This window comes from Canis lupus, chromosome 30, assembly GCF_003254725.2.
Source record: "Canis lupus dingo isolate Sandy chromosome 30, ASM325472v2, whole genome shotgun sequence".
NCBI classification, from domain to species: Eukaryota; Metazoa; Chordata; class Mammalia; order Carnivora; family Canidae; genus Canis; species Canis lupus.
Genome location: NC_064272.1, coordinates 16,719,334 through 16,731,662, shown reverse-complemented (window position 1 = coordinate 16,731,662; position 12,329 = coordinate 16,719,334). Strand labels below are relative to the sequence as shown.

General features: G+C 33.7%; 1 protein-coding gene across 3 annotated transcripts in view; it reads left to right on the top strand.

Annotated features, from left to right (window-relative positions):
• Nucleotides 1-12,329, top strand: part of TRPM7 (transient receptor potential cation channel subfamily M member 7) — a 114,362-nt gene that overhangs the window by 56,796 nt on the left and 45,237 nt on the right. For all 3 annotated transcript variants that reach the window (XM_025472808.3, XM_025472809.3, XM_035708777.2), the window contains exons 13-20: nt 2,305-2,358; nt 5,836-5,976; nt 6,280-6,414; nt 6,971-7,251; nt 8,352-8,580; nt 9,632-9,787; nt 9,865-10,008; nt 12,093-12,221. In XM_025472808.3, the coding sequence (XP_025328593.1) occupies nt 2,305-2,358; nt 5,836-5,976; nt 6,280-6,414; nt 6,971-7,251; nt 8,352-8,580; nt 9,632-9,787; nt 9,865-10,008; nt 12,093-12,221 (1,269 nt within the window). The remainder of the gene's footprint in view (nt 1-2,304; nt 2,359-5,835; nt 5,977-6,279; nt 6,415-6,970; nt 7,252-8,351; nt 8,581-9,631; nt 9,788-9,864; nt 10,009-12,092; nt 12,222-12,329) is intronic.

Sequence of the window (12,329 nt, the reverse complement as noted above, 5' to 3'; positions counted from 1 at the left end):
TTTGGCTCAGGTCATGATTCTGGGGTCCTGGGATTGAGTTCTTCATTGGGCTCTCTGCATTGTGGGGAGTCTGCTTCTCCCTCTACCCCTCCTTATACTCGTTCTCTCTTTCTCTCTCACTCTCTAAGTTTTTAAAATTTGATACCATTAGCAAGGCAAATATTTAATTGTGTAGCTCAAAGTTATTAAGATAACAGTTACTTTTCATACTGATGAATTTTTTATAATGTTAAAGGATTATAAAACACAAAGAAGTGGTTCTTAAGCTTTGTTATCAGGGTCCTATTATATAAAAATTGTTGGGCTTAAAAGCTATTTTAAAGTGGGTTTCTTTATATATGTTGATATTTACCATATTAGAACATAAAACCAATATTTTTAAAAAATACTAATTTTAAGTAACAACAATAAATCCATTACATGTTAATACAGATAACATTTTTCAAGAAAAAAATAGATTAGTGAGAGTAGAATAGTTTTACCGGTTAAAATCTCTTTAATGTATAGCTTCATAGAAGGCAGCTTTATTTTTTAAGATTTTTAATTTACTTAATCTTGAGAGACATAGAGAAAGAGGCAGAGACCTAGGCAGGCTCCCCATAGGGAGCCTGATGTGGGACTCGATCTCAGGACCCCGGGATCACGACCTGAGCCAAAGACAGATGCTCAACCCCTGAGCTACCAGGTGCCCCAGAACCTTTTAAATTTAATCTTAGCTATCACACAGCAAGAATCCTCTGGAAACTACACTGAGAGTTTCTCACTGAACACTGAGAGAAATGAAAAAATGCAAATAACATGGTTGTTTTGTTTTGTTTTAAGAGAGAGAGGGAAAGAGGAGAAAAGGTTGGAGGGAAAGGGGAAGAGAACTTTAAGCAGGCTGAGAGCGGAGCCTGACGAGCTCAATCTCATGACCCTGAGACTACCACCTGAGTGGAAACTAAGAGTCAGATGCTTAATTAACTGGGTCACCCAGATACCCTAAAGGGAAATAACATCTTAACATGATTCTGAAAATACTTTTGATCTCATGGACCGTCTAAAACAGTCTTGGGGGCTTTCAGGGGGCCACACTTTGAAAACTGCTCTATTAAAGTATATTTATTTTATACTGAAAAATTATATTTAATACACAAAATTAATAGATTAAGATAAAACAGAATTCTAAATATTACATTTCTATATTATATACAGTTAGAGAAAATACAGTGAAACTTGCTAATACCTAAAAAATATGAAATACTTCATATTATTTTTAAAAAATTAATATGGAGCATTGCCAGAGAGAACTCAGCTCCTGAGTATCGGATAGATTAAATATTATAAAAAGAGAAAGAGCAAAGTAAGGCAAAATAGAGTTTATGCTGGTATTAGGTACAGTTATCTTCAGGTATTATATAGAATAAATCAATAAAATAATGTTTTAAAGAAGTCAGAGGCTTACCCTGTTAGATTTGAAAATCTATTACCTATTACCAAGTATATGTGATCAAAATGGAAAAGTAGATTGAATGGATTAATATAATGACCTCATAAAAATTAATAACAATGATGGATTTATCCCATTTGATATTTTATTTATTTATTTAATTTTGATATGTATTTATTTGAGAGAGAAAGAGCGCACGAACACGCACAGAGATAAGGAGAAGCAGATTCTATGCTGAGCAGGGAGCCTGACACCGGGCTTGATCCTAGGAACCCAGGATCGTGACCTTAGCTGAAGGCAGATGCTTAACCACCTGAGCCACCCAGACGTTTCTGATACTTCTTTTAAACAATAAAAGTATTGAAAATAAATCTCTATTTGTACTGCCTAGAATTCATTGCAGTAAGTTTTAGACGAATCAAAGCACTGTCTAGAAAGAATACATGTTTGGCCCATTTACCTCAGTCTTGATGGGGGAGATGATATTTGATACCATCAAAATAAGATTACTGTAAAAATGGAACATGTGGTTAGTCTAGTAGTATACATAAATGGGAGTAAGATATTAAGATACTTATGGATGTAAGTATGCCAATTTAACTTCCTTAAGTGGAAATTAAGATGACCTATATGTTAAAAGTTTGTTACCCAAAGTATTTAAAGTATTGGTGCAACTTGATGGTTAGTGGCAGAAACAAGGTACATTCTAACAAGAAGAGAGTATATAGCTCCATTATCAATGAAAGAAATGTAAACTGGAGATAGAATTGTGAAGCTTGCAACATTTGCATGATTTAAAATTTGTGTTGGAAGGAAGTTGTTAACATTATATTAGAAGAAAAATAATAATTTGCTCTACTTTTTTCTCCTTAAAGAAACAAGGTCCAACTAATCCAATGCTATTTCATCTCGTTCGGGATGTCAAACAGGTAAGAGATTGTTTTGGTTTTTGAAAATGCTATTTTAAAAATTGATTATACTTCATCTGTTTCCAAAACACATTTAAATAATATACACCTTAAAAATAGCAATAAAATGACATTTTTTTAGATCAAGATAAAAATAAGGGCTAAATTTCTGGTAACATAGAAATAAAGAGCATAATAAATGAAGAAAAAGGAAAGGTTATGAAATTAAGACCCAGTTTTCTGAGCTTCTAGTCATCTGAGACAAAGTGTGATAAATTTCTTAATACTCATTGGTCAATAAAGAAAGATTATTGACAGAATGTATTTTCTTTCTGTGTCACAAGAAATTTGTTACCTGGGCCTGTAGAAGATATTGAATAAAGACATTGAGGGAAGCACAGGATGGTGATTTTCATGGAAGATTTTGCCAGTAAAAATGCTGAAATGTTCATGTTCATGCATGAACCCTCTCTCTTATTTTTTTTTTTTAAAGATTTTATTTATTTATTCATGAGAGAAACAGAAGCAGGTTCCATGCAGGGAGCCTGATGCGGGATCGGTCCCGGACTCGATCCCAGACTCCAGGATCACGCCCTGGGCCAAAGGCAGGCGCTAAACCACTGAGCCTCCCAGGCGTCCCTGAACCCTCTCCTAATATGCAGTATTGATCATGACTGAATGTCTAACAGTCATATGGTCTAAAGCCATTCTGTGGTGACTGAATTTGATGACTAATATCCCCCTGCTCTACTATTAGGATTCTTTGTGAATTAATAGTTTTAGACATTTATTAAAAATTGTATAGTCATTTAAAATATTGGTATCCAGTAGTTTTCCTAGTGAAAAGGTATTCATTTAATTAGTTGAAATTTTTTTTAGTTTCTGAACTTAAATGCTTTTTTCTAGAACTTTTTAAAAAAAAAACATTTTATTTGTTTATTCATGAGAGACACACAGAGAGAGAGAGAGAGAGAGAGGCAGAGAGACCGGCAGAGGGAGAAGCAGGCTCCATGCAGGGAGCCCAATGTGGGACGCAATCCCGGGACTCCAGGATCATGCCCTGGGCTGAAGGCAGGCACTAAACCACTGAGCCACCCAGGGATCCCCTTTTTCTAGAATTCTTGATTCAAACTTTTACTTGCTCTTAAATATGAGTATACTATTAACTGAAAAATTAAATAGGAAATGTCATTTTGTTTTAATTTTTTGTGTTTTATTTAATAATAAACTAGCATCCTGTAGGAAGAACTTAGACTTTATTATACTTAAAAATATTTTTTCTTTAATTCAATTTTTTCCATTTATTTTCCTTTATGCCTTCATTAAAACATTTCACATACTATAAAATTGATTCATTTAAGGAGTTCAGTGGCTTTTAGTATATTCACGGTTGTGTGACTATCACTACAATCTAATTTTAAAGTAACTATACCTATTAGTAGTCACTCCACATTCCTGCTTCCTTCTCTAATCTCTGCCTGTCCCCTGCCCTAGGCAACTGTTTATTTTATTTTATTATTTTATTTATTTGTGAGAGACACTGAGAGAGAGGTAGAGACATAGGCAGAGGGAGAAGCAGGCTCCAGGCAGGGAGCCCGATGTAGGACTCGATCCCAGGCCTCCAGGATCAATCACACCCTGAGCCAAAGGCAGACGGTCAACTGCCACCCAGGCATCCCCCTAGCCAACTGTTAATCTGCTTTCTATCTGTATGGATTTGCCTATTCTGGATGTTTCACATTGATTTGTGGTTTCATTGTCGTGGTTAAAATAAAGCTTTTTTTTCTTCCTAGAAAGCTTGAGTGATGGGGGAGATCTTCAGTCCAGGGGTTCCTAAAACACATTTGCATTATGATTTACTTATGTGGGTTAGCAGAAAGAACTATAGTTGTTAATTCTAGAAACAGATTTGTTGGTGCCAGGGTATCTCTACTGGTTAAGCGTCTGCCATCAGCTAAGGTTCCAATCCCAGGGTTCTGGGATTGAGTCCCGCATTGGGCAACCTGTTCCTCAGGGAGCCAGCTTCTCCCTCTTCCTGTCTGTCTCTCATGAATAAATAAATAAAATCATTAAAAATGAAAAGAGATATTATATATTGATTATCTTTACATTGGTAGCTATACTAAACCAATTTTTAAAATTTTTTAAATTTCTATAAGTGAAAAATCCTAAAGTAAAGGCAATAATTCACCGTTTTCTGAACCAAATTAATAAGTTGAGTGCTATCAGTATTGTATAGTTTGAGAAATTGCTCATCATGCTTTTTTAGATAACTCACTTAATTTCCTTTAATTTAATATTTCCCATGTAAGTGAGATCATATGGTATTTGTCAAGTTTTTTGAAAAAAGAAAACTAAAAAATTAGCATGATATCTTCATTTATAAATATATTTGGAAATGGCTCGACAAAAAAACATCTTGCATTTAAGGTGAAAATAATTTTTAATTAGTTTTTAAATCAGATTTAAGGAGTATAAGTATTTAGAAATTTAAAATTTCACAGATGAAACCAAATTAAAAAATTTTTTTTAAAGTACTGGGGCACCTAGGAGTGCCTGAGTGGCTCAGTCTGTTAAGCATCCAACTCTTGATTTCGGTTCAGGTCATGATCTCAGGGTCGTGAAATCCAGCCCCGCATCAGGCTCCACACTCAACTTGGTCTCTGCTTGAGATTGTCTCTCCTTTTCCCTCTGCTGTTCCCTATTGTGTGCACACACTCTTTCTCTCTTTCAAATAAATAAAATCTTTAAAAGGTTTTTTTAAGTCTTAATTTTATGAAATTATGATTAGGGAAATGGAAAGAATGGTGATGGTAGGAGGGCAGTATTGATTAATATATGTAAATCATCTTACAATTAAACCCTTTCATATTATTTAATGAAATTAACCAAATACTTGATTCTGAACAGGCAGTCTTCCAAACTCACAAGTGGCTCATGGTCCAGAAGTTTATTTGTAAATTGATGTCCTGGGAAAATGAAGTCTTAGTTCTAAACGATGTTATAAGTGGTAGTTTAAATCTTAGATGAGGCTAAAAAACTTATAATAACCTATAGTATAGCCAATATAATTTTGGCTAAAAAATACTTATAGGTACTTATGGGCCAGTCTGGAAATTAATTAACACTTATAGCATTATTTTTGCAGGATGCAAGTGATGATAATGTGTCGCTGTGAAAATGAAATACTTGGCTCAAAAAATTCCTTTGCCTTTATGTATGAAGTATGAGGGCATTGGAAAGATCAAATGAACTTATGCTATAGCCATACTTCTGTCCTGAGCACACCTTTGTGACTTCAAAACGTCAGAATCCCCTCTTCTTATAGAAAGAAATGAGGAAGAGATTATTTCCTTCTCCTGTAAAGATAGGTACTAGCAACCCCAGCTTACTGTAACAAGTAAACATTTGTCATTTTGTAGATTAGGTGCATTTCTAGGCCTTTATGAAAATATTGAGAAATATCCTGTCTATATAAAACTAATGTTTTGTTTCCAGGGAAATCTTCCTCCGGGATATAAGATCACCCTAATCGATATAGGACTTGTTATTGAATATCTTATGGGAGGAACCTATAGATGCACCTATACTCGGAAACGTTTTCGATTAATATATAATAGTCTTGGTGGAAATAATCGGGTATGTAATATTTGGGGGGAGGTCTACACATGTACTTTATACACTTTATAAGTTAAAAATTCATAAAAACTCACACACTTTAAAAGTTTAAAATCACTCATATTAGAATGGTGAAAGCATGGTCTTAAAAATACTTTATTTTCAACTATAAGAGTACATAGAAATATTTTGTAACTGAAATCCAAAACAAAGCATTTTTTTCCTGTGTGTACATGTTTGTACATAGATATGAATTGAGTCTTGTATTTTTATGATTTATCAGTATATTTAAATTTGTAAAAACTAATAAGCTTTCATTTTCAGAGATCTGGCCGAAATACCTCTAGCAGCACTCCTCAGTTGCGCAAGAGTCATGAATCTTTTGGCAATAGGGCAGATAAAAAGGAAAAAATGAGACACAATCATTTCATTAAAACAGCACAGCCCTATCGACCAAAGGTATGTTCACATAAATAATAATACCTTTTCTAGATTTTGTTCTTTCTAATTTACTAGTATTTATGAAACAAAAAACTACTTGTTTTAGCAAGAATGAACTTTTGTTTGTAGATATATCTTTGATTATTTATTCTCTCATATGCAAAAAGATATTTATTATGAAGTTAGTGATTCTATGAGTTTTTTTATATTTAGCACTAATAAAAATTTCTAAATGTTAACTGCCTTCTTTTATTCCACTTTAACTTAACATGTGAGATAAAAGTGTTTTATACAAACTTTTCTTCCATTAAAATTATGTTTTATCAGGTATTAGTCAAAATATTTAGGCCCTTTAATTTTGGAAAACTATATTATAATGATTTTTTTTTTTTTTAGAAATACTGTTTCTATGAAACCTGAGCTATAATAAAATTAAGTATATAAAATTTACCATTTTGATTTGTGCAGTTGTATGAATTTGAAGACTAGTGTAAAAGAGATTTTGTAACAATTCTCACAGTAATGTCACATGGCCTTATTAGAATGAATCTTAGACATTTGTTTTCCCTTGAAGATTGATACAGCTGTGGAAGAAGGAAAGAAGAAAAGAGCCAAAGATGAAATTGTAGATATTGATGATCCAGAAACCAAGCGCTTTCCTTATCCACTTAATGAACTGTTAATTTGGGCTTGCCTTATGAAGAGACAGGTCATGGCCCGATTTTTATGGCAGCATGGTGAAGAATCAATGGCTAAAGCATTAGTTGCCTGTAAGATCTATCGTTCAATGGCATATGAAGCAAAGCAGAGTGACCTTGTAGATGATACTTCAGAAGAATTGAAACAGTATTCTAAGTAAGTTAGATTTTATCTTTCAAACATTTAAAAACGACAATACGTTTAAGTGAAGAGTATAGTGTCATGCATTTAGTGGGTATATATATATGTATAATTTTATTGGCACAATTAAAATGTATTAGGTACTTTTAATTATTGTTTGGTTGGTTGAAAGGGAGGGAGAAGGGCAGAGAGAGAGGGAGAGAGAATCTTAAGCAGACTCCTCACTGGGCATGGACTCCAGGGCGATTCTTGGCTCCATCTCCCAACTCTGATCATGACCTAAGCCAAAATCAGGAGTGGGATGCTTAACCTACTGAGCCACCCTCATGCCCCAGAAAGTATTAGATACTTCTTAAAATTCAGAAAGAAACTTTCCTGCTTATGCACATAAAAAGAGGTTGTAAAATTGTTTATAATTCAAGCGTTAAGTATTTTAGCAAGAAAGAAGAAATGCCAGAAGTCAGTTTAATAATTGCACGTACTAGCAATTAATTAGATTAGGAAAAGTTCCATTTGAAGTGGTAAGGAAAAGAAGAAAGTGAGATTTTGAGCTGTGTTCTAAGGAAATGAATTCAACTGGAAGGGCATTTTGTTTTGTTCTTGTTTTTTTGTTTTTTCCTTTGGAAGGGCATTTTGGAAGGTGGAACTACATATGTGGAAGAGTAAAACGGTTCACAGAAGTTTACACTTACAGAATAATGGGAATATTAAGCTGGAAAGATATTTTGTAGGAAACTTTTTGCTAGAAAACAGGATTTACCTCTCCCCAAATGGGCTGCCTTTGGAAGAGAGTAAGAGTTATTACTGAAGATAACTCAAGCAGGGATCTTATGACCACTTACTGGGGATCTAAGATTCAGGTGTTTTTCATAATTAGGTTAATCCCTATTCATTTCTTAATGTGACATATTTTAATATTTTGTGATATCCACCATAGCAGTAGACATCTGGGAACAGAGCTACATGATTCTAATGCCTTATAATTCCCTGAGCGTCAATATTAAAAATAAATGTTATATTAAATATAAATATGAAATATGAAATGAAATTTTGTACGTATAGTGTCTACAACTACAGTTTGGTAATATGAATGTTTTGGCTTTTTCTTTTGATAGTGATTTTGGTCAACTAGCAGTTGAATTACTAGAACAATCTTTCAGACAAGATGAAACTATGGCTATGAAATTGCTTACTTATGAACTGAAAAACTGGAGTAATTCCACCTGCCTCAAGTTAGCAGTTTCTTCAAGACTTAGACCTTTTGTAGCTCACACCTGTACACAAATGTTGTTATCTGATATGTGGATGGGAAGGCTGAATATGAGGAAAAATTCCTGGTACAAGGTATACCTTAGAAACAATTTGATAATAAAGTATGTGATTAGATAAAAAGAGAGAATTAGCCCAGATATCTAGTAAAATGCCTTGATTTATGAGAGTTGTGGGGGTGGCAGTGTTGGCATTTTATCTCAAGTGGCATGAAGTGGCCTCTTTTTTCTTCCTATTCTTCACTCTAAATCCTTTCTGGTGTTGATTATTGCAACTCTCTGAGCTAGAAGCATGGGGCAACAAATGGAAGTATTGGTGTTTACAGTCCTGAGCGGCCATGAAAAAAAGTTGTTTCTTTATGAAAAGATAATTTCCGTATTCTAAAATTGAGGACCTGTCTACTAACTTAATAATTTGTTTTACTTGAATAATTGAAGTACATTAGGTATACCTAGTTTTTATGGAAAGAATTCAGATAAAATGTTGACTGGTTCTTTTGGTTTCATCATAGTGAGAGATACTACTTTAAACTTTCCTTTTCATTATCTTATATCTTAAATAAGGTACAGAAATGTAGAAGGCAGAAATCAGGCAAGTGGTTTAACCATTGTAAATAGATAACAAATACTGATCATCTAATAAAAGTAGTGGTGAAAGATTAACCAATAAAAACCCTGATACACAATTATAATTTCTTTGTGCTGTAGGATATTTTGCAGGTAATAACATAAAATTTTACAAATAAACCTGTTTATAGAGGCACAAGCTGAGTAATTGTGTTATGACATAGAATAGTTGCAAAGAGATTTTGGATAAAATTAAACACAATAGCTTCATAAGACTTGAATTTTATTTAAAGAATAAAACAAACTAATAATTATGAAATCTTTTCTATATCCTCATATCATAGTACTCAATTGTTTTGTTACTCCTTAAAACAATTCAACCTGGGCCTCTTTAAATATAATATGCAAGTAAAAAAATGAAGTTTTTGGTTTTTTTCCCCTATACTAACAGCGGCGGATTGGCTAACTAATAATCAAGATATTTAATACCTTTTAATTCTTTTTATTATTGAAGGCCATTAATTTTAAAATGTAAACTCACATGTTTTTAAAATTTTTAGGTCATATTAAGCATTTTAGTTCCACCTGCCATATTAATGCTAGAATATAAAACAAAGGCTGAAATGTCTCATATTCCACAATCTCAAGATGCCCATCAAATGACAATGGAAGATAGTGAAAACAACTTTCAAAACATAGCAGAAGAGATACCCATGGTAAGGAGGAAAAATATTTTTAAGTAAATACAAACTTTTTACGAATGAATGTATGATAAGTGTTATTTTTATTTTAGGAAGTGTTTAAAGAAGTAAGAATATTGGACAGTAATGAAGGAAAGAATGAAATGGAGATACAAATAAAATCAAAAAAGCTTCCCATTACAAGAAAGTTTTATGCCTTTTATCATGCACCAATTGTAAAATTCTGGTTTAATACGGTATGTTGTTTCTAAATGATAAACTTTAGGGAACCTTTTGTCTAAAGTCCATGTTTATCCATATTTATCTTGATATAACTTAGATCACTGACAAGCCATTTTCCATTTAAAAGAGCGTAAGTTTGGGCACCTGGGTGGCTCAATTAGTTAAGAGTCTGCCTTCAGGTCAGGTCATGATCCCGGGGTCCTTGGATGAAGTCCCACATTGGGCTCCTTGCTTAGTGGGTAGTCTGCTTTTCCCTCTACCCCTCCCCTGTGCTCGTGCTCTCTCTCTCATGCTCTTTCTTTCCGAAATAAATAAAATGCTTAAAAGAGTATAAGTTTAACTTAGTTTTATCCTGGTTGCCATCATATAGAATAATAAATATTAACAAATCTCAGTTCTAATTGGAACTAGAAATTGACTAAACAAAAATTTGGTAACCATATGCCTTTTTAAGCAGCTATGAAATACAAATCAACCACCAAAAACTTTGGTAAAGATTAACCAGAAGAATCACTGATATGTTTTTGTGCTTTAGGATTTTGCAGAGAACATGTAAAAGTTTTTAAATGAACGTTTTTGCAGTGTTAATTTGATGGGGAAAAATAATCTAGATCATTCATATAGTTTTGTTTATTAGTGGCATAATAGTTTATTTCCTTAATCATAGTATGGTACATGTTATTATCTGACATATAATTGGCTTTTCTCTTGCTTTGTGGAAGAGTAATTTTCTCCCCTAGATCAAAGGGTATATATGTCCATGGGGAGTGGACTCATTTTAAGAAGCACATGAGATTAGCTCCAGCTTTTAACCATGGATTGAATGAATGAGTTTTTATTCCCCTCCCCAGAAAAATTCTTAAATTGTATATTTTGTTATTGTTTTGCTGTTTTTCATTTTTGTCATGTTTTCATTCATTTGACTGACTGTTTAAAAATAGACAATCCTGATGTCCAGATAGAAATTTCTTTTTTTCATTTATTGGAGTTTATTTCCCTGCCTTGCCATAGCTTAAATCAAGAATATGGTAGAGGCAAGGAGAACAAGGAGAGGATACTTAGATACAGTTGTTCAAGGGTGAGCGAGTCTGGGTTTTAATATGAAACAAATCTTCAGATGTTATTATACATAGATCTTATTATCTGCCTATAATCTTTTTTGTTAAGAATATCAAAGGTGGAATGTTACCTTACCTAGGGAAAATGACCTTCATATCTGTTTTCACTTTTTGGGATTCAACCTCAGTGACTGGGAGTTAGGAAAATACCAGTTGTCTTTCCTGGGAATAGTATTTGGTTGGGGGAAGGAGGAAGCAGGTAGTTTGTGTTTCTTGATGATGATGGTGGTGATGAAGTTTATAGTATGTTTAATATATTATACTTTAGGTATAGCATAAGTTAAATGGAATTATATGAACTATGCTAAGAACATAAACCTTCTATTATAAAATTCTTCCTATGGGAAGTACTAAAAAGCGATCAAAGTTCTAGAATACCGTATTTATACCCTGGGAACCATTTATGTTTTTTTTTTTTTTTAAGATTTTATTTATTTATTCATAGAAACACAGAGAGAGAATGAGAGGCAGAGACACAGGCAGAGGGAGAAGCAGGCTCCATGCAGGGAGCCCGACGCAGGACCCGATCCAGGGTCTCCAGAATCACGCCCTGGGCTGCAGGCGGCGCCAAATCGCTGCACTACCATTTATGTTTTGATTGATAAATGCAGTGTCTGCACTGAAGCTACTTCTGAAACATTTTTAAAAGATTTTATTTATTTATTTTAGAGAGAAAGCATGTGAGCAGAGGGAGGGGCAAAGGGGAAGGGAGAGGGAGGACTCCATGTTAAGTGTGGAGGCCAATCTGGGGCTCAACCTCACAACCCTGAGATCATGACCTGAGCCAAAACCAAGGTCCAAGAACCAGTCACTTAAATTGAGCCACGCAGGTGCCCCTAAAACTTTTAATGATTGAAGCTTTGAGATAGTTCATAGGGCTTCATTTAGTCTCTTTTGTGTGTTGGATTGAAATTTTTGATAGTAAAAAAATTTATCTTGTCATTAATATTATTCACATTTTGTGTTTTCTTTTTCATTAGTTGGCATACTTAGGATTTCTGATGCTTTATACATTTGTGGTTCTTGTACAAATGGAACGATTACCTTCAATTCAAGAATGGATTGTTATTGCTTATATTTTTACCTATGCTATTGAGAAAGTCCGTGAGGTATGTCTTGTTTTTCCTACCAGTAACTTAACTGTATATGTGGGGGGTGTTGCGTCTTGTTTTTGGTATGTATGCGAGTATGTGTTACTCATAATCAGTAGGTGATGA